Source organism: Thermobia domestica, chromosome 4 (genome assembly GCF_964235325.1).
Source record: "Thermobia domestica chromosome 4, izTheDome1.hap1.1, whole genome shotgun sequence".
Lineage (NCBI taxonomy): Eukaryota > Metazoa > Arthropoda > Insecta > Zygentoma > Lepismatidae > Thermobia > Thermobia domestica.
The window spans coordinates 15,335,449-15,358,343 of record NC_137457.1 but is presented as its reverse complement, the minus strand read 5'-3'; the positions used below and the strand labels follow the sequence as shown (position 1 = coordinate 15,358,343).

The window sequence follows — 22,895 nt, the reverse complement described above, 5'->3', positions numbered from 1 at the left end:
AGACGCTAACGCTTTCGCCTTCGGTGCGAGCGGTCCCGGGTTCGATTCCTAGTGGGGTCACTCCGTCGAAAAAATGTAACACGCTTTTTCAGACCAGACACCTTGAATGAGGTTTTCCTGGGTTTTCCTCATTTACACCAGGTAAATACCGGTCTGATACCTAATTATATGTCCCAGGCCGCTTCCTTCCTTCCCCAGTCCTTTATTCCTTCCCTTTCCCCGGATAGTGTGCTCGCCGAGGAACGTCATTCCTCAAACGTGACGAGCTATATGGTCTTAGATGCCGAAATCCCAGAAATCTAAATCCTAAATCCCTTTATTCATTTTTAATACTTTGATTTGTTACCGAAAAGGCACTATAAATATATTCAGAATACAGGCATTTTGTAATAAAACGTTCTACCATTAAAAATAGCTTTTTGTTGTAATAACCTCCCAAAATAACCAAAATTGGTGAAAAACATAAAATGTTACGTAACAAAAGGGGGATGGGTTCGGCCTTGCGTTACGAAGTGTGACAAGGAAGAAGGAAGGGGGAAAAATTCAAATATAGCGTTACGTATTATATGTACAGCCCCTTACATTTATTTATTTATTTAAGAAAAATAATTACACAGATAAGGATAATTATTTATATTTCATTGTTTCTTTTAGAATGTTATTTCTTCTGTTGGTCTTCGGGAAGTCGCTTGAAGTATTTGACAGTTAACACCAGCAGCTGCAGAAGACAAATATATACAAAGAAATTAATATCTCTGAACAAAGCAAGTCTTAATTTAAAATAATAATTGTATAACAGTAGGCCTACGTCAACAACTAACTAAATACAACAGAGTATTGTAAGTGCAATACAATAGAGTTGAAACTTAATATAAAATCAAAATTCCTGAGATTGCTTCTGAACGCTGGTTGGCTCACCAGAATTATCTTAGCCAATTAGAATTAGACTTGAAAAAGAAGCAACTAAAGACCATAAATCCATTTCCTCTCCTGTTCGGTAGACATTACTGAGTCTAAAGAAGCTACAAACTAAGTTGTTTTTGGCGCCCCGATCGCCCCCCTGGATCCGCCACTGGCCCATACTGGGCTAATCGTTGATCGAATGCTGAACCCTTCTTAGGTTTTGGCTGATTTTTCTCGTATAATGCAGAAACTGTGCGTCCATATTGTCTTCAAAGTTTCTTTAAGTTTTTCTGTACCCCAAACTTTTATAATCTTTCCTTTCATTTCTTCCGCCACTATTCCCAAAATGTACTCCCTCTTCAGCAGCGCCGTAACTTAGATTTTTTCTAGGGGGGAGAACGTATTTGGGCCCCTAGAAAAGTTGTCTCTCCAATTCTTGGGTTCTCTCTTTTTCTTACTCTTTATGTGTCCCCGAAACCTGTGGGCCCTTCCTTACGGCAAGGTCTGCAGGGCCGTTAGTTACGACCCTGGGCCCGTTCCATACATGACAAATTAATTAAGGAGCCACTATTGACAAATATCAAAGCCATACGAATAAATATTCTTTCTAGGCCCCTAATAGTAGACATTTTTCATTGAAATGGACCCACGATTCATTTTTTTTTATATATATACCTTTTGTGTGCTGTTTTGTTTATGTAGTGAACCTGGCTGGTACTTGTTTTTTAATTTCATGTTCGTATCTTATATGGAGTAAGAAAATTTTGTCTTAAAATGTTTCCCCTCGGACGGTGGGGAGCTTCTCTGGGGGGCAACGGCCCTGCTCTTTCGTTTGTTTGAATTGAACATACTAACAGTATTATTCAACAAATCTGGGCTTTCACGTTTTTCCAGTAGGCGCTATTCTAGCAACCGTACACAGGAAATTCTAATATTTGTTCCCTAGATCTCAACTGGGAAAGATCAACATTTTAAAAATATAATTCCAACTGTAGGTAAGAGAATTGCCCTTTTTTCTTTCAAACAAAGGCGGTTGGCAAGGGTTTTATAACAGGACTGCGTTTGATAGCTAAAACTACCTGCCAAGAATAACACAACTAACTAGTAGTTCTACTTAAAGTTTACTTTGACAAATTTTGGAGGCGAGAGGAAAGAAAATTGCTTAGGTACAAAACAATATTTTTAGATAACATCTATATAGATAAATAGGTTATAGGAGTATATATTAAATGTCGCTTCTGGATGTCGATACAATTTTAGTGATCTGAAAAATTTGTAGGCCTATATTGTGTTTAACTTAACGGCTTTTTAGGGTAACAATAGCGAATTTAAAACGAATTTAAAATTTCTTGTAAAAAATATTTCTCCACCATGTTTCATTTCCTAACGTTGTATGAGGTAACCAAAAAACTTACCGTTTTTGGCGGCCCATTAATCATACCCTAACAGAGAGGAAATGAAATAAGGCACGTGCCTACCAAGTGATCGGAAGTTTGACCATTGACGTTTAGAAATACAAGCACGATTCGCATATATAGTACACTAAAAAAATTTTTTTGCAATTAAATTGCCAAAGATCAATGTAAAATCATTTACCCTTCATTTAGTAAGTTGATATATATTATCTTATATTAAATTACAACATTTACAGTGTATTCTTACAAATTTGCAGTAAATTTATAAGAAAATATGATATTTTTATTGATAAAAAGTGTACTTTTACACCATTTCGTATTAGTAATTTTACTTTATAGGTGTAAGTTGATTTACATAGAGGAGTGGCAAACAGATTGCCACCATTTTTTGTAAATTTACCTACGAATGTTTTTTACAGTGTAGTCATACCTCGTCCAGTGTCGAAGAGGAATGGAGATTTCCAAGCAGCTTGTTCGCGTCTGTTCGTTGTTTGAGTTTAAATTGGTCCTGCAGTTGCCGCATATGCCTAACATTTGGAGAGAATGTCGTGAACAATATCCTGCCAGACATTGCTTCCAAGAGATGTGATCCGTTCGGGAGATGTGAGACTTTCAAATGAAATTCGCAGTGAACGGCCACATGCGTTAGATGACGAAGCCCTGAAAGGAACCATTGAGGAGGACATTGGTCTAACGTGTGATGATTAAAGATGGTCACAAAGAGCCGGTTCCGGCAGAACCGGTTCCACGAGGAACCGGTTCTCAGAGATCCGGTTTTCAGAACCGGTTCCAGACCTGATCCGAAAACCCGGTTCCAAAACCAGATCTTAGGAACCGACTCCACACCTGGATCCGAAAATCCGGTAATAGAACCGGATCTTAGGAACCGGTTCCACACCTGAATACGAAAACCCGGTTCCAGAACCGGATCTTAGGAACCGGTTCCAGACCTGGATCCGAAAACCCGATTCCAGAACTGGATCTTGGGAACCGGTTCCAGACCTGGATCCAAAAAACCGTTTCCGGAACCGGATCCGTTCACACCCGAAAACCGGCCATTCCTAGTGATGATCTTGTAGAAAGGTTCCATATTTCCGTTGAAGCAGGCAGACTGCACGTTCATTAGATAGGAAAGTCGTACAAGTTAAGCAAGAGGGTACCCTACACATTGTCGGCATCCAACAAGGAACAACGAGCGACACCACGTTTGTCCTTGCTTATTCGGAACCTGAACACACCAATCTTTGATCACTTGCTCACTGGTGACGAAAATGGGTATTTTATACAGTCCCAGGTGTACCAGACATTAGTTGTCTCTATGTGATCATGTTTCCCACACCTCAAGACCATTTCTGCACCCACGAAAGGTTAAGTTCTCTTTATAGTGGAACTGTCGGCACGTGGTGTATTATTAGCTCTTTCTACCTGGTCAGACTATTCTGCTGACCTCTACTCTCAGCAGTTATAGGGGATGTACCGTGCATTGCGGCAGAAGGAGCTGATATTGGTGAATCGCAAGGTGTGCTGTTCCTGCACGACAATGCCAAGCCACATGTGGCAAAGAGGACCCGGGAAACCCCTCAGCAACTTGGCTTAGAGACACTGTCATGCACCATATTCTCCAGATCTTACGCCAGCATATTACCATATGATTCATTTCCTCAACAACCATCTCCGTGAAAGACCCTTCGCAAATGTGGGAGACCTGCGGAATGCACTCATGGACTTCGTTGCATCCATAACGGAAGAGTTTTATCACCAGGATATTGCGCAGATTCAGGAACGTTGGCAAAAGGTGTTGGTGCTGATGGAGGTTACTTCGAAACTTAAGGGTATGTACCGTTCCATTGTATTGCTCTTTTGTTATGCCTACTCTAGAACGAGAAGAACTTTATTTAGTTACCTTTTACTTTTCAAGATAAAGTAAATTGGTTTTTTATACGTAGCTGCTTCAATTTAAAATTTTATTACATTTCATTATCGAAGATGCACAATGCATTTAAATCTGAGTATTTTTTATCAGGATGCTTGTTATCAGACTGTTGATGTACAGAGATACTCGGTCTTGGAACAGCTTCATTAAGAATGACTGACATGTGACACTCCAACGATTGATCGGGGGCTCATACGTCCAAAATGCTTATTTAAAAGAGAATCAACTGTTGACTTAGGAGTTTAACATAACAGGTCAACTTTGACTTCAATTTTCACCTGAGTCTAATGGACGTTGGAAGATATCGTTTCAACCATGGATAGCATTCCCTCAGAGTTCATTTTAACATAAAAAAAGAATTTTTAAAGAAAGTGGACTTCACGGGCTTCAGCATAACGATCTTTATTTATTACGATCATTTAGTGGAACCAGGGCCGTGCCGTGGAAAATTAGCGCCCGGGCCGAGAGTATACGACGGCGATCCATACATACATTCCAAGTATTTTTTCCTATCTTTTTTCTTTTTTTTCTCCCGAATTTTTCGCCCTCTTACTTCGGCGCCCGGGGCCGTCGCTCCACTCGCCCCCCCCACGGCACGGCCCTGAGTGGAACTACTAACATTGTAGGCACGAGAACTCTTGAACAAAAGTGAATTTTGGAATCTTTTTCTTTGCAATCAACAGCTAGAGCATTTAGGCCGAGTTCATAAATTGATTTTAGGATTTAGATTTCTGGTCTTTCAGCATATATGGCCATTTAGCCCGTCATGTTTGAGGAATGACGTCCCTCAGCGAGCACACTATCTGGAGAAAGGGAAGGAAACGGCCTGGGATTTATATGTTAGGAACCATCCCGGTATTTGCCTGGTGTGAATGAGGAAAACCTCATTCAGAGTGGCTGACCTGAAAAAGCGTTTTACACTTTTTCGATCAAGTTACCCACTTTGAATCAGAACCCGCGACCGCTCGCACCGAAGGCAAAAGGGTTAGCGACTAAGCTACGCGGGGTGACGGTTCGTTAATGGAGTAAATCGGTTAATACGCTTAAGAGTCTTCATCCCGGCGAAATTAAAATACCGCTAATTTTACAGTAATTATGTGATATCTTGAAATAAATAAAAGATAATCGAAACGTGGAACAAGAGCGCCCTAGACAATATTATTTTACATGAGAAACCGTTATCACGACTCACTTATCTGCTTTCGATTTCGAGCCATTTTGAAAATCGGCATTTATTTTCGCGTTTCTAAACAGCTGAAAACGGAAAGCCACTAGGTGACTTGTGATAACGGTACCTCACGCAAAATAATATTGTCTAGTGCGCTCTTGTTCCATATTTCAATTATCTTTTATCTATTTGAAGATATCACATAATTACTGTAAAATTAGCGGTATTTTAATTTCGCCGGGATGAAGACTCTTAAGGGAAATGGAAGCGTTAACTGTGTTTATCTAATCCTGTGTGAAATCTCTAACATTTCATAGCTTCTATACAACCTGCAAAACAGCAAAGAAATGTTGGTTGCGTATAATGAAAGGCTACGAAATAGCGTGATTCTCTTTACGTGGGAGGAGAAATTTGTCTAACTCCCAAACGGGCGAATTGCATAGCATTCCATAGCATTGTAGGTTAGGCGAATTTCTTTCGGGAGTGGTTTAAATTAAATATAAGGCAAATTATATTGAAATTTGTATAAAGATAACCAAGAGAGTTTTGTCGCTTTTCAGCCACCACCTTCGAACATCGATATGTCACTTAAGACGTACCTGGAAGATCAAAAATAGTCCCCATCAGCATCGAAGACCTTGTGCCAACGTTCTGGAAGGCCATGAATTCCATCGCGGGGCCGTGAAGTGCATTTTGCACCTCTACTAGGGAATTGAACTGGCGTCCTCCAAGGTGATTGTCTAAGGAATGGAACAAGTGATAATCGGACGGTGTAATCTCCGGGGAATATGGCGGATGCAATATTGTTTCCCATCCAAGGCATAGAATTGTGTCCCGGGCCATTTTACCCACGTGGGGCTTAGCGTTGTCTTGCAACAGAAGGACCCCTTTACGATTCAGAAGTGCAGACTCCAGAGTTTTGAGTTTTTCTTGAACACGGCACAACTGCTGACAGTACACAGTACACAGTTGCATTGATGCGCTGAACAACTGATACAGTTCCCGATGTACGATACCGCGAGCAGTCTACCAAACACATAGGAGATTCTTCTTGTGGTGCACTGCTGTTTTCAGCTGTTTTGGAACCGGTTCATGGGATGCTAACCAATGATGATGGCGTCGAGGAGCTTCGTACACGACCCGCTTCTCATCACATGTTAACACCCGTCCAGAAATGTGTTCTTCCTCAGACGAGACAGCAAAGAAACATAGGTGTGTGTCTGTTCTTGTTGCCTTCTGGTCCGGAGTCAAATGATGTGGGACCCATCGACCCAAATTGTAGTGCTTCCAAAGTTGATGGAAATGCTGTCGAATAGTTTTTACACTTACACTGAATTGTAGTCCCAGTTCCTCAAATGTCTGACCACTGTTCGTCTCAATTACTGACTGAAGATCTTCATTTTGTATATGTGTTGGGCTTCCCGCACGAGTTTCGTCTTCGAGTGTTTCGTCACCGTCCTTAAACTTGTTAAACCACTGCTGCACTGTCCGCGTAGTCACGATATCTCACCAAAATCCTGGCATATCTTCCGCCCCGCTGCAGCGGCGTGTGATCCCAGTTTGAACTCGTACAGCATGCTCGTCCTTATGACGCTCTGTAGAGGTCACATGTTCACTCTGTTGTTAGTCAAGTTCACGGTGTAACTGAACTGCCACAACCAGGTACTATGTTGGATATACACGAACAACTGATCTTCGCCTTATCCTCATTCACATTCAGCTCACGGTGTGAGGGCCAATTGAACACAGGCCTCCACAAAAAGTGACAGAACTTTCTTAGTTATCTTTATAAAAATTAAACATACGTAAAATTAGAGTAAATGTACAAAAGAGTTGGGGTTTCGAGGAGTTCGGATCCTCAGGATCCACCCCGTGTGTACCGTCCCTGACGTAATTAGTTCAATTTCAGAAATGTATCTGTACAGGCCGGTAGCCAGCCCAAAAATGTAGGGGGGCCGGCTGAAGTTAGGGGTGGCCCGATCCAACCATATTATAGTTTATCATCATATTATAGTTCACTTGCAAGCCTACCGTGAAAATTTTAGAGGGCCAGGGAAAATTAAGGGGGCGGTCCCCCCTAGACCCCCCTGGATACGGGCCTGTACCTGCAGATATCGGGGAAAGCTCTTTTGCCATGTGCCTATTGCTTGAATTGCATGGGAATGTTGAATCTTGTTTTTCAGTTTACTCAGAAGTCAAAAAGTGTAACATACCATTATGTTTCTCCAAGTCTCTCATGTATCACTATTAGTATCGGCTCTTCCTAAAGCTTGTGTCTCAGAGAAAAAGATTGAACTTTACACTGTTATATCTAATTGTTTATATTTGTAGATAAATTATAGGAGTATATGCAAAACAGATGAGTTCAACTACATATTAAGATGAAATGAGATTAATATTACTGGATGCACTAACAAATCTTCCATTAATAGCGCATCGGAGACCATGTCGATGAGGTTGCACCACGAAACGACATTCTCATCTGCTTCATTGCTTTGATTTCTCCTTCTTTTTCTTGGAACCTTTTGAACCACCTGAAAAGAATGGAAATTTACAACTTAACGTTACTCGTTAGAAATTGAGTGGAAATTTATTCAGGAATTAGTCCACAACTTAGCCCATGACCTTCAGGAATTAGTCCAGAACTTAGTCCATGACCTTCAGGAATTAGTCCAGAACTTAGTCCATGACCTTCAGCAATTAGTCCAGAACTTAGTCCATGCCCTAATGACAAACTGAGTGACTGAGAGTCTTGTAGATTGTCAGTAGACACAGGCCTGGATCCACAGTCCGTTGAATAAGTTCCGGGACTAAATATACCTACCAATGGTAGACAAATGTATTACTGCGTTATTTTATTACGAACACTCATGTCCAAAATTATTGTCGCATTCTATAAATATGTTTCTGTAGGAATATAATTTGATAACGAATTCACTCAGTATTTCTTATAATGTTAGTTTGTGTATAATCGGCAAATACATATATGTGGCAAATTTCATGTCAAAAGAGCAGTAAATAAGAACAATAAAACGAAAATAAAACTTTCTTGTCCATTTAGCAACATTTTGTTTTACTTATCCTAATTTTTGTATTTATAATTCTTTTCCTATGAAATTTGCCACAAATATGTATTTTCCGATTATACACATAGTATCACTATTAAAAGTACCCTGCAAAATCATTATCAAACTATATTGTTACAAGAAGATAGTTATAGATATGCGACAATCATTTTGGACATGAGTGTACATCTCTTTCCTCGCCCACACAGTCGCGGGACCAAGTCAAAGAGGCTTGGAACGTCATAGGAAAGTCGTGTAAAGGAATGCTGTTAGCATCATCGTTACATTCGCCAGAATCGGTGCAACATTATAAAACGCTTCCTTCAGGATATATTTAAGGTTAGGGGAGAGCGCAAGTCCAATGGAGGCAAATCAGGAGAATATATGGGGTGTCGATGACTCTGACCCTTCTTTTAGCCAAAAACTGACGCACAAGAAAACTGGTGCGGACCAACACATTTTGTTGTGCTTGAATGTTTGTCTAGAAGACAGGTCACAGTTTTTGAACCCACCCCATTTTCATTTGTTTTGATCCTGGCGTACTTCATACTTTTCTCTAAGCTTAAATCTATCTCAAGCGGAACGTTTTGAGAATCTTGCGACCATTTAAGTGAAAGTGATGTCGGTGCTGAACAGTATTTCAGTGCATGAATTTCCTAGGGCGTTCCGGAGCCTCTACAACCGGTCATACGAGTGTGCGGCGCGGGAAGGGATGAATAAAGGAAACTAAGGTGGTAATAATTTTTTCTGGCATCGTGAACTAAAAGGCGTGTTTTTAAATTAAATACTGTTTTGAAATTCGGTACTGTATCACTGGAGTCGGCATTCCGCTCATGCGCGCTGTGTACTGTACATTTATTGGCAATCAACAGACTCCATTGCGGAAATATTCGACGGTGTTTACGTGTGTTTGCAAGTCGTTGTAATGCCACCGCCGACTGTGAAATGCGCGCTGTGATTCATTTGTTCTGCGCTAAGAGAAATAGGTTGAAATTAATCGCCAGATTAGTGAAATGTGTAGAGAATATATTATGAGCGATGAAATGGTACAGAAATGGGTTAGAGCTTTTAAAGATGTCCGCAGGAATGTTCACAATGAGGAACGAAGTGGGCGACATTCTGTCATCACTAAAGACTTAGTCCAGAAAGTTGACGAAAATGTGAAACAGAACAAACACTTTGCGATTTCGTCGTTATCTGATAAGTGGTTGCCACATGTTCTAGCATTTGAAGAACCATCTGGGTAGTCAGCAACACGATGACAATGATGCAGTCAAAACTGCCGTGTTGTTGGTTGTCAAATCGGGCAGCAAATTCTATGAGGGTGGTATTCAAAAGCTTATTATAGGTTATGATAAGCGTCTTAATTGAAAAGTAGATTAAAGTACAAGCTTTGATGTAAAATACAATTGGTAGGAAAACTATACTTGTTTTCTCTGATTTCAAAACGGTACTTACTTTAAAAAGGCACGCGACGTATATTATTTGGAAGAAGTTCCAGAACTTATTGAACGGACTGTGAATATGAATAAATAAATAAACAAACAAAGAAACAACAACAACATGATGAAAATATGTGTACAAATATGCACTAAAATGTTAGAAAATATACACTATAAATTCTATAACATTATTTGCAATGAACAAGAAAAAAAATGTGCAAAGTTGAGGCATATATGTTCTACTAAAAGTTGAGTTTCTACTTTGTGTTCCTATTTCTGCGAGATTCGTCTTAATGTTTCCCTCCCATCTGCACCCAGGTCTTTCTAATAGTCCTTTTCGATTGACTTTGTAGGTAAAATATTAAAAGATTTCCTATTTTCTACCATTCTGGTTATATGGCATATTCACGTAAGCCTTGTAGGCTTAATAATCCTAGTAATGTTAGGTAGACGGTATAAATCATGGAATTCCTCGTTATGAACTTTATCCAATACTAATTCCCGTCCTTCTTGGGTTCCAACATTCGTTTCAGGGCTTTATTCTGGAATACTTTCAATCTGCATTCCCTCAGAGTAAGCGACCGTGTTTCCCAGAAGTACAGTTTAAGATCGTTTTAAATATTTTTAGCTTCAAATTCTTCTACAAAATTTATGAAGACAAACGATTCTGGCACGAATTTCTTGCTTTCGGTCGGCATTTAATTTCTTCCTAGATATGATTTTGGTTTGCTAACGTTGATCCTAGATATTTGAATGTACCAGTTCGTCGAAATTATTGTTTGATATTTTCAGATATCCAAAATTTGGTGTCACGTCAGAAGGGCCCGGACAAAAGGGCGAGGACAAAAAGGCCCGAGTCAAAACGGCCCCGCGTCAAAAGGGCCCCGGTCATAAGGGCCCGAGTCAAAAGGGCCCCACGTCAAAAGGGCCCCGCGTCAAAAGGGCCCGGGTCAAAAGGGCCCCGGTCATAAGGGCCTCACGTCAAAAGGGCCCCGCGTCAAAAGGGCCCGGGTCAAAAGGGCCCCGCGTCAAAAGGGCCCGCGTCAAAAGGGCCCGGGTCAAAAGGGCCCCGCGTCAAAAGGGCCCGGGTCAAAAGGGCCCCGCGTCAAAAGGGCCCCGGTCATAAGGGCCCGAGTCAAAAGGGCCCCGCGTCAAAAGGGCCCGGGTGAAAAGGGCCCCGCGTCAAAAGGGCCCCGGTCATAAGGGCCCGAGTCAAAAGGGCCCCGCGACAAAAGGGCCCGAGTCAAAAGGGCCCCGCGTCAAAAGGGCCCCGCGATCAAAGGGCCTCACATCAAAAAAGCCTGAGATATAGCGTTTTATTAGATTAAAAGTATTCAGTGGACACCACCTGCTTTGTGTTGAAAGAACGTACATGTATATCTGTATACAGTGTTAGTCAAAGTTATTACAACAGCCCAGTTACGATTCATGTGAACAGAGAAAAGTGTTGCAGGTAGGTATTGATCAGTGCCGTGTCATGGTGCGGGTGAGCGGGGCAACGACCCTGGCTGCCGAAGTAAGGTGGTGCAAAATTCGGGAGTAAGAAATAAAAGGAAAGAAGGAAAGAAAGAGAAAGAGGAAAAAATACTTGGAATATTTTAGATCAATAGCAGATTGTGTTACTTGTGTTAGGAAAATCTATGTACACCCAACAACAAAAGTCTCTCCACCCTAAGTGCTCTAATTCCATAACTTGGGGTCCAGGTAATTTGCAGTTGATAGAACGCTTGGACAGATGCAACCCAATTTACACGTAACTTTTCTCGGCACTGACAACAGTTGGTAGCACTGAATCCAGTCTTTATGCAAGTAAAATTGTGAGTAGATGACGCACGAAACATTTCTCCATTCTGAGATGAACCTCTCTGGTTTAGAGCGTGTTGTCCAATGAACATCATATGTTAATCTCAATATTGTTGTGTATGTAATGTATTATTTCACTATATACTGTATATTCAAAGAAATAAAAACACTGATCACACATAAATCAGAAAATGCTTGAAAGTAGACGAAAATATCAAATCTAGAACAACTGCTGGAAATAAGTTAGTAAATGATTGCCTTCATTGAGAGACCTTCTCCAATTCTCCTCATTCCAATATTTTTTTCTTTCTGGAGGAGAGAAAATCTTGGTTGTCACACTGAGTATGTATTGAAATTGAAATTGAAACATTTGAAAAAGTTAGAAAATGACCGGGATTTGAACGCGGGTCCGCCGAATATAAGTTCAATGCGTTAAAAACTTACCCACCTCGTCACTTCATCTTCCGCCTAAACTATTAGCTAGTTAAAAGCATTGCATGTAAGACTATACACAAAATACCCGTACTAATACTCGTATAAGGATGTGTTCCTTATGAATGTCACAATGACTTACTCGAGGTTTCCTTCTTTAACTCAAAAACAAGTGATATATACCTTCGTCAATGAGGAAAATATCGCGAAGCGTTCTTCAAGATGAGGCTACCTCATTGTTTTTAACTGGTCCCGATTTATATTACTGCAATTCTTCCTCACCGTGACTTCTAATTTCTAAAGAAGAAAAGCCGGCAGACATTATTTTCGCATTCTTTGAATTGCATCAACACGTGTAGAAATAGTGTGTGCTATGTTTATGTAACATAGCTACTAGTTTATTTTCTTATCTTTGTATCAAGTGTGAAAGCAGAGAACTGCCATTTCAGTGACTCGGGTTCGAATCCCAGCGTGACAGTTATTTTTTTCTTTATTCGAAGGTATTGTTTATGTAATTGATATTGTAATTCTGTTATTATTATTATTATTATTATTATTATTATTATTATTATTATTATTATTATTATTTTGCGTATAACTGTATGAATTTCGATGGCAACTGTCGCCGAATATTAAAAAGTGAATATGATAGAACTATGAAATAAAGTAAAGAGATGCGCGTAATTTTATCATAAAATTATATGGCGCAACGAATTTTATCTTATCGTAAACGGTTATCGTCGAATATATACGGTTAAAGGAGCACTCTGTTGATCAAATTAATAGAAGTTGCTAGACAAGTATTGACCACCGGCAGAAAAAAATACAGAGTAACTGCAAGTCGAGTACGTACTATTGTACAGGAGTATACTCAAAGACCTTTAGAGAAATATCTTCGTGGCTTGGTTCACAATTTTAATTTGCAATCCACGCAAGCAGTTTGAGACAAATGTCAATCGTATTTGGCATTTGGAAAGTTAAGCAAAAATGATAATAAACTTATGTCCAATATAAGTTGGAAGAATTTCAAAACATTAAAGTAGCCAGAATTTTTCAATGTAAGTTCACATACTTTATATATCTGCGACTTGGGACTAAAAGGGTTAATGTCAACACGAAGTAGTTTGGAGTATATATACTATTCATATTAACATTTGCTTTTCTTGCAAAAGAAAATATCCATTTATAGGCGTTAAAATTTGACGAACATCTCATTTTTTTTGCCAACAAGTGACACTGGCCCTTTTAGACGCAATTTAATCGACAAGATATGAAGATTTTTTTCTAAGGATTCATGTTAAGTAAGTACTTTTCAAATATAATAAATGTAATATGTTTATCTCAAAAATACTTTTTGTTAGTAATGTCTTTTTTCACTCTTTTTATCTTACTGTAAGGCTTTATGCAAGATTGGTACTTCTAAAATATAATGATCATAGTGTAATGTTAATCAAAGTCAAGTTGTTCAAAAAATATACTGTAATGTAAAATAATTATATACGTATAAAATCTGATCAAATGCAACAGAAAATACAAACAAATGCTTTTTGTTTGTAATGTTTGTCATTTGTCTTTCAGCTGTTTTTAAATCCTTATTATAAGGCTTCGTGTTAGGTTAGCACCGATAATATATAATAAGAATAATGTAATGTTCACCGAAGTCAAGTTGTTAATATTATATATATCTATATATATAATTTGATGAGATTTAGTGGAGAAAATATATATAATAGTTTTTTGTTTATAATATACTTCTTGTTTCATTATTTTTTATTTGATTCCATGTCAGAAAGGCCTAGACAAAGAACGACGTGTACAGAAGGGGTCGTCCTCAATGCAATATCGTATATCAGTGGCTCCCAATCATGTTTACCTGGCACCCTCAATGCAAGCCCTTAATACTTCACACATTTCTTACCGCTTGTTGGCTACACGTACTTTTTCTGATCTTTTACCTGATTTTAGATACACCATTGAATTTTCAATTCGATAATAATAATAATAATAATAATAATAATAATAATAATAATCTCAATATATTTATATTTCCTCTAGCAAGACTTCTGAATACCTTTGTAGTCCAATATTATTATTTACCAGCTGTATTCCTAATTAAACCACAGTTCGTATTCAAAAAATATTTTGCATTCCTACTTTTAATTTAACATATCTCTTATATCATTCGTAATATTTCTAATTAAGAATGTAGTTTATTTCTGTCAGTAGCTTCTGCACTTCTGTTCTTCGAAATAACATCCCATCAATGTGGGTTTTCATCGCTCCAATAGTGATAATTTTTTCGGTTCACCAGACCATATAAGGTAAATATCACTTCATCAAAGAATACCGGAGGGAGGGGCACGGTGGTTCAGTGGTAGAACGCTTAGCTCTGGTGTGTAGGACTACGGGTTCGATTCCCGACCAAGTAAGGTTGTGGTGGACAATATTGTATAGGTGAGTTTTCCCGGGGTACCCTCGTTTCCTTTTGATTTCACCCGTTCTTTCATCATCATTCACTTGCTTTAATCATCGTCATCCTAAAGGGCATAATGTGGGACGTTAAACTGACAGTCTGAAAGTTACCAGAGAATACCATGTCATTTACGACAATATTGCTGTCATCGATATTTCATATCATTACTTCGCAAAACTCAATGCGGTGATCAAAGTCGTCTTCCGTTATTTCATGCACTAAACGCATTCTCCTAGGGTTTCAATTTATACCGCCTTATGCAGAGTCGTTTTGACGTATGATTAGCCTCATACTAAAGGTTTGACTACTGCAATTAACATATGTTAATCGAACTCTTTAGTATGGTACTAATCATACTTCAGAATGACTTTACATAAAGAGCATAGTGTACAAAAATTCATTGCGCTGAACTCTGGGAAACACCTAGCTTGTTAGCAACTCTGGTTATCAATGAATGCGGAATTTCCACAAAAGATTGTAAATTAAAAGAAACTGCCAAATTGATACATTGGTTCGGCCTTCCTGATCGCATGCGGTACCTTTCTGCAAAACATTTAATGGTCTCTTAGGCAGTTGACTTCGAAATTGGGTTATGGTCGGAAAATGTAGCATTAAATAACTGTTGTACCTCTGTATATGATCTCTTCCTATCCTATAACCGGTGTCACGTCAGAAGGGCCCGAACAAAAGGGCGAGGACAGAAAGGCCTTAGTCAAAAGGGCTCCAGTCATAAGGGCCTGAGTCAAAAGGACCCTGGTCAAAAGGGCCCCCTAACAAAAAGGCCCTATGTCAAGAAATCTGAGATATAGCCTGCAAAACTTCAGAAGTATGAAAATACTTATTAGATGAAAAATATTACGTGGACATACCTGTTTATTTGTGTTGAAAGAACATACATGTGGAAAAAATATAGGGTTAGTAAAAATGTTACGACAGATCAGTAATAACGATACGCGTGGACGGAGGTAAAGTAAATATTGCAGATGGTGGATTCTGCGATATTTGATATCACTCAATATCTTTTGAATGGAAAGAGGTGGGTTTGACACATCAATTTAGGCTAGAATGTTCCCACGGATGAGAAGAAGAACTCATTTTTTAAAATCTATCTTCATTCGTTTGCGAGATAGGGTGCTACGTTTGACATTTGTATCTAGTAGACCAAAGTATCTGGACAGGCAAAGAGACACGTAGACGTAGAAAAGTAAAAGGTTGCAGGTTGATGCAAAAACTACACTGAGTGAGGGCGTGGACATAATGACAGCCATCCTAGATTCGCCATATTGGATATCACATAATATTTTTAAATGGAAAGGAGTATGTTTAGCACATCAATTTAGGATTGAATTTTCCTACAAACGAGAATATGATTCATTCTTTACCAATCCTCATTCTTTTACGAGGAAAGTGTGCTATGTCTGACATTAGTGTGTAGTAGACAAAAGTATCAGGACAATAAAATAATAATGTGGCGGAGGAAAAGCAAATGTTGCAAGTGTGTGTTGTTGCAAAAACTACATTGAATGGGGATGTGGACACTGTTGATCACATAAATATTCAGATATTATTAAAAAACTACTATGAAATGTCCTCTAAAATTATTTTATTCCTCCAAGTTAATACAGTTAGTATTTAATAGCAAACACACAATGATTTATAACTTTCCTTAAGCATTTCTGCATCGTTGTTACAATTTTCTTGGTGTAGTGTGGGGAAATATTGTTCCAATCTGTATGTAATGCTTTTCTCAAACCTTCTTTCACCGTAACTTTTATATATTGACCTTACGTTGCAATTCGCTCCAAAGATTCTCAATGGGATTAAAGCCGGTACTATGTGGTGGGGTTTAGCGAACTTTTGGGCAGTTTTAAAGCAATCTTTTCTTTACAACATATACTTTGTTTGGGATCAATATCTTGATAAAATTAGAAGTCCTTCTAAGAACGTTAAGATATATATTTCTTCTGTATTTTAAAGCAGGCTGGAAGTTCTTGACATTTATTTCTGTATTTACTTGTCGAAACACTATTATTCTACCATCATATTCATGCAGGTTTAACTTAAATTCGCCGATAAAAACATTCCCACCAGGTTTTGAGTTTATTTTCAAAAGCTCTAGAAAATTTAAGTATCTTATATTTCTTAATTTGGGTATACATGGTTTCTTTCTAGCAATTCTACCATTATATCCTTCCCGTATTAACTCTGCATGGTACAACACACTGACCAGAAAAAAACATCGTTATCACCCACTACTATTTGAACGACGTTGTTGAGCTCTACCAAATATTCGAAACTGCACATTAAAGCATTCTATTGCTTTATAGTCGTAAAGTAACAATTAATCACAAATATACTTACTATTAAAATATGTTATACATACGTGGTAACGTCTCAATATTTTACAAACGTAAGCAAACGAACAGAAACGTTAAGAACACAATGAAGTTACCTGTCTTAATACTTTCTTCTACTAGAAACAAATGTCAAACTTAGCACACACTATCGCGTAAATGAATAGAGATCGGTCAAAAGTCGACTCAGTAAGGAATGCGCAAGAGACGAGTCGAGACAGAATTTTCCTGAGAATATCCGAGTCGAGACAGATCTTCCAATAGAAAAATGCAAATTTTTCGAGTCGAGACATCACATTTACAGTACATTTTTGAGACGAGACAGCCTCAAATCTTGTCTCGTGCGCATCCCTAATTCAGATTATCGTTTGTAGCCAGATTCTAGCCTAAATTTATGTGACACAAGTACCTTTGTCTATTTGAAAATATTTTATGGTATATAATATGCGGAATTCAAGTTGGGTGCCATGATCATTTAACGCAGTTTTAACACCAATACTAACCTGTAACATTTACTTTTCCTTTGTCCATTTGTCTCTTTGTTACTGCCCTGTCATGATACTTTTTTTTCTATTAGATACATATGTCACCCTGTCTCATAAACAAATGGTAATGTGTCAAAAATGAGTTCACCTTCACATTTGTGGAAATATAAAGCCTAAACTGAAGTGTAAGATCATAGCCTTTTCCATTAAAAAATTGACGATCCGCAATATAGTGTAATTCAAAATGGCTTCCACGGTGACCACACTCCAAGCCAATGCAGTTTTTGCAATAACACCAATTGCAACATTTGATTTTCCCCCGTCCACGCGTGTCGTTATTATTGTTCTGTCCCAATACTTTTGACTAACCCTGTATGGAGATCCACATGTATGTTCTTACACCAAAATTAAAGAAACGTTTTCAAGATAATATTATTCATATAATACGTATTTTTCTACTTTGATTCAGGGGCAGAAATTGAATTTTAGAACTAAGGGAACAGTCATTAATAGATAGTCTGATTGGGCTAGGTCTCGAGAATACAAACTTAGAGATATGATATGATATGATTTTCACTTTAGCATCCCTTTCAGCAGCGAGGCTGTATGAGATGTGGACCTACTGATTAACGTGGAATTCGAACCACATGAGATCCCGCCGGGAATCGAACCCGGGTCTTCCACGTCTACAAACTCAGAGAGACGCGGTTGAAAGCAAACTTTCATCGAGAAACGACTTAAGCGATAGGGATTGTTGCAGAACAAACATCAACCAAACAAAATTAAGATCACCATTCAAGTTTCCTTTTTGTCTCTAATAACCACTGATATTCTCCCTTCTATTAGACAATCACTTCTACTTACTAAGGTGGCACTATCCACTCGTGCATCTTTGATTTCCACTTCTGTTTTGATTTCAGGCTTTCTGGCCGTGGAACTATTTCTACCCGGGCTCTTTCCACTCAAGCCCTTTTTCGCGGGACCCTTTTGACATGAGGCTCTTTTGACTCGGGCCCTTTTCTCGCGGGGCCGTTTTGAGGGAGAGGCCCTTTAGACTCAAGCCCTTTTGTTGCGGTGCCCTTTTGACCTGGGCCCTTTTGTCGAAGGGCCCTTTTGACCCGGGCAGTTTTGACGCAAGGCCCTTTTGACGCAGGGCCCTTTTGACCCGGGCCCTTTTGACCGGGGCCCTTTTGACCCGGGCCGTTTTGACGCGGGGCCCTTTTGACCCGGGCACTTTTGACGCGGGGCCGTTTTGACGCGGGGCCCTTTTGACCCGGGCTCTTTTGTCGCGGAGCCCTTTTGACCCGGGCCCTTTTGACGCGGGGCCCTTTTGACCCGGGCCCTTTTGACGCGGGGCCCTTTTGACGCAGGGCCCTTTTGACCGGGGCCCTTTTGACGCGGGGCCCTTTTGACCCGGGCCCTTTTGACGCGGGGCCGTTTTGACTCGGGCCTTTCTGTCCTCGCCCTTTTGTCCGGGCCCTTCTGACATGGAATCCCAAAATTTATAGTATTATAGTCACAACGGATTTCCATGTATTTAGTTTTCTCTGTATTTACTTCGAAACTCATGTCCCTATAAATGTTTAATAAAGGTTTCATTCCTTTCTATTGTCCCTATATCATCTCCTATTAGATTTACATCATTAGTCTACGCCATAATCTGGTGATTACCATTCAGATGTAGGCCTTGCATGTTATCTTTGGTTCCCCTTTCAACGTAGTTGAGAAGAAAAATTGAATTGTGGCGACAACGTATCTCCTTGTTTCAGGACATTCTCGACGTGAAAGCTCGAGTACAAGAATTTTCTTACTCTAATTTTCCTTTGGGATTTATTTAAACATAGAGCTCCTCCGTAGCTAAGCGGTTAGCGTACGCGCCTTGGGCGTGGGAGGCCCTGGTTCGATTCTCGGCGCGAGCTCATATAGTTCGGATTCCACGTTAATCAGTAGGTCCACGTCTCATATAGCCTCGCTGCTGAAAAGGCACGTTAAACTCAAAATCAACTCAACTCATTGTTTAAACATATCTCGGTTAATGTAACTAAATTTTTTGGAATACCAAATTTAGTAAGAATGTTGTAAAATATTTCCTTCTGATTCATAGACCTTTCTGTTATCAATAAACAGTTGATGGAGTGGGGGATCGTATTCCTATTTCCTTTTGAGTATTGACGATAGTTGATTGAAATATCGCAGAACCTCGTACATGAGTACTCACTTACTGCCAAGAGTTGTTTTGTTTTAGTGAACCCTTCACCCATCCTTGGCTCTTATTGAGTTGCGATGTTTGTACAGAGCAGAAACCCGTTGTCTACCCGCTGACTTAATCTACATAACCATTCTATAATAAATATGATGAATGTAACTATTGTCTGTTCCACCTTACTTCTAAACGACTGTAAACAAAACCACATATAACTAAAGTACGCTGATTTGCTACTGAATTATTGACGCATATACTCTCACGAGAAGAGGTTCGTATTTGAAATTATACTTTTATTACTTAAAAAGAGCATGGAACTAAAACACTGTAATGGGATACGATAAGACGATAGAAATTACGTAATGAGGGAATCAACTACATTTATTGCCGATCTTCTGAAGCATGTTCTCTAAATGATACAGCCTAATCAGAAAGCATGGTATCGTTTGCCCCACCTAAAAAGGAACTAGAGAATGTAGAGGAACTAGAGAAAGGAACTAGAGGATGTAGAGCAAATTGTCACTAAACAATCAAGTAGAGATGCAAAAAAAGCCGGCTTTTTTGAATCGATGGTTTTTTTCACATAAAAAGCCGGCTTTTTTGGGAAAAAAACGAGAATTTTGGAAATTTTGGCTTTTTTCAACTTCATGATTTTTCTATCTAAATAGCTTTCTTATAGTATATTCTATAGTTAGATAAGAATTCCATGACCTGAATGTGATATTTCGCTCTGAAATTCACCATCAAGATGGATGGAGCACATGTTCTACGAATTAAAGCTAACATGAAGAATGTAGTATTTGAGGGTAATTTTAGAGGCTATTTAACTTTATTTTAACTTTTGAGTTATCGACATCTTTTTTCTTCTCTAGTTTGTCATCCGTGTTTCATTTCTAAGAGCTTTTAGTACTGTAGCTTCTAGCGCAAAAGTTAAACTTGCCCGTTTTTCTATTTATCCGTAAAAGCGTACGTTTTTCAATATATCCGTCAAACCGTACTTCCACATTTCTGTTATACTGTAGCTGTGAAGTGATTTAGCAATAATTTTCCGGACACAACCTTGAATACCAATTTATACAAATAATCAGTAGCGGATTTAGAAAAGTACTTTAGGAGGGTTTTTTCTGATTGTTTCGTTTCCTAAAAAGTCCTAATTTTATTTGGGAAGTGCTTGAAGTTTATGAGTACAGGCATAACTAATATTTCGTTTCGTTTATATGTTTAGCAATAATCTTCCGGATACAACTTTAAAAATCATTTTATACTGAGAATCAGTGGCGGATTTAGAAAAGTATTTTGGGAAGGGTTTCTTACTAATGTTTAGTTTTTTTAAACATTCGTAATTTTTATTTGACGGGAGCTTAAAGTTTATGAGTAAAGGCATAAATAATAGATATTTCGTTTGTTGCAGACATTCCGTAACTTTGGGGAACGGGCTTCAGTCCGAAAGACCGCCCCCCTAACCTTCGCAAAACCGTCACTGCTGGTAATTAGTAATAATAACGATTTAAAAACAATAAAAAAGGAAGTCGCCCAACTCACAGTACACGCACTACGATATTTCTACATTCACAGATGGAATGAAGAAAAACTTTGTCAGAATGGTCGAATGCTGGTTGAATCCCGGACTTCCCGATAGAAGCGCAAAAACTAATCACTCAGTCATGTTTGTTGTGCAGTTGTATTTAGCTTAACTTAAATATATTCCGTAGTCTTTTTTTTTTGGGGGGGGAGGGAGTTCCGTAATGATATGTTGAATCCCTCTTGTTAAAAATTCAGAAAACTTGAGGATTGGATAAACTGTGATGGTGGTTCTATAAAACTTAACTGTAGAATTTCAAGAATATACAGAACCAAAAGCTCTAGATGTGCAGTCTTTAAGTGTATCATATAAATCTAAGTATTTCTCTTATGTTTTATTTTAATTTTATTTTGTTTCAAAAAGAGGGTATGGAATATTTTGAAGTAAAAATACTACATACTATTTTGCTAGTTATTTGTGTATTCTTTAAAAAGAAGTGTTTACTTTTAGGGTTGGCTGATTTACACCAACTTTTTTTTTAATAACTGGTTTAAACCACAAAAATAAAAAGAATGAAAAATACGAATCGTGTGAACTTCATGGTGACGTTTCCAGATATCAAACCACCTGCAATAGTTTTATTTCCCTTTCACCTTTTAATCAAGGTGTCCCATGTTCAATTCTCGGTCGAACCACAATCCTTCTTTCATGCGTAACCCAAGTAGCGGTTCGGATGTCAGTTGAAGCGAAAGTCTTCTCCTTGATAACCTCGGTATTTCGTAAGGATGTTAAGCCTAAATATACGAAACAAACCAAATTCTATATTTCTACATGCCTAAATGCGTGTTGTTTTATAAAGAAGCCAATATTGCTTAAATATATTGATAGAAATTGGCAAAATTTATCGATTGCCTACGTAACTTCCAACATTAGCTTGGATTGGACTTTCAATGATATCTACGTACCGGTACTAAATTTGTAATTTAATACCTCAGTTTTAGCGTACTGATTATGGTACGTTGACCTTTAAATTTTACATGCAAAGCAATAACAGGATTTTCCCGTTATTGTCTTACATTTCAAGTAATGACGGGATTTTCCCAATGGCTAGGGCGGGAGATTCTCAACTTAAGAAATTTACTGACCGCACTTCTTTAAGCTTATGGGAGTTCTTCCGGCATAACCCCGCTGTTGCATAATAATATCAAGGCGAAACAAACTTAGGCTATTTCTGTGAATATGTAATATAAATACATAAAGCAAAAAATCTAAGTCAAAAAAGCCTGGTTTAAACTAAAAAAGCCTGGTTTAAACATCACCCAAAAAACGGGTTTTTGGCATTTTCAAAAACAACCACGGTTCTTGCCAATTCTGCTTACTTTTGTATATAGGAGGTTAAAAAATTCTTATTATATACATTGGTTAATCCTGTGGAATTCATAATGTAAATATGTTAAAGAAAAATTGTTTGAAATATTTTTTCGAAATTCATAGTTTATTTTCGATGTTTTATATTATTATCAGCATCAACCACTAATTAAATGATTTTTTTGTGTTATAGAGAAGCGATACAAAGTCTGTTTTATCAATTTAAAGCAGTATTTTGAAAAAAGCCCAAAATTTCCGAAGCAAAAAAGCAAAGCAGAAAAAACCGAGTTTTTTTCCAAAAAAGCCGGTTTTTTTCCGAGCCCTTGCAT

The 22,895-nt window shown here is 38.4% G+C and overlaps 1 protein-coding gene across 3 annotated transcripts in view; it reads right to left on the bottom strand.

Annotated features, from left to right (window-relative positions):
* Positions 1-562: 562 nt before the first annotated feature.
* The window catches only part of LOC145683252 (uncharacterized), a 107,080-nt gene continuing 84,747 nt past the window's right edge, over positions 563-22,895 (bottom strand). For 2 of the 3 annotated variants that reach the window (XM_081754625.1, XM_081754623.1), the window contains exons 10-11: positions 7,835-7,953; positions 563-718 (exon numbers count right to left, since the gene is read on the bottom strand). In XM_081754625.1, coding sequence (XP_081610751.1) covers positions 7,907-7,953 — 47 coding nt within the window. In that variant the 3' untranslated portion in view covers positions 563-718; positions 7,835-7,906. Of the gene's footprint in view, positions 719-7,821; positions 7,954-22,895 lie in introns of all 3 variants that reach the window. The other variant, XM_081754624.1, reaches the window with a different exon arrangement.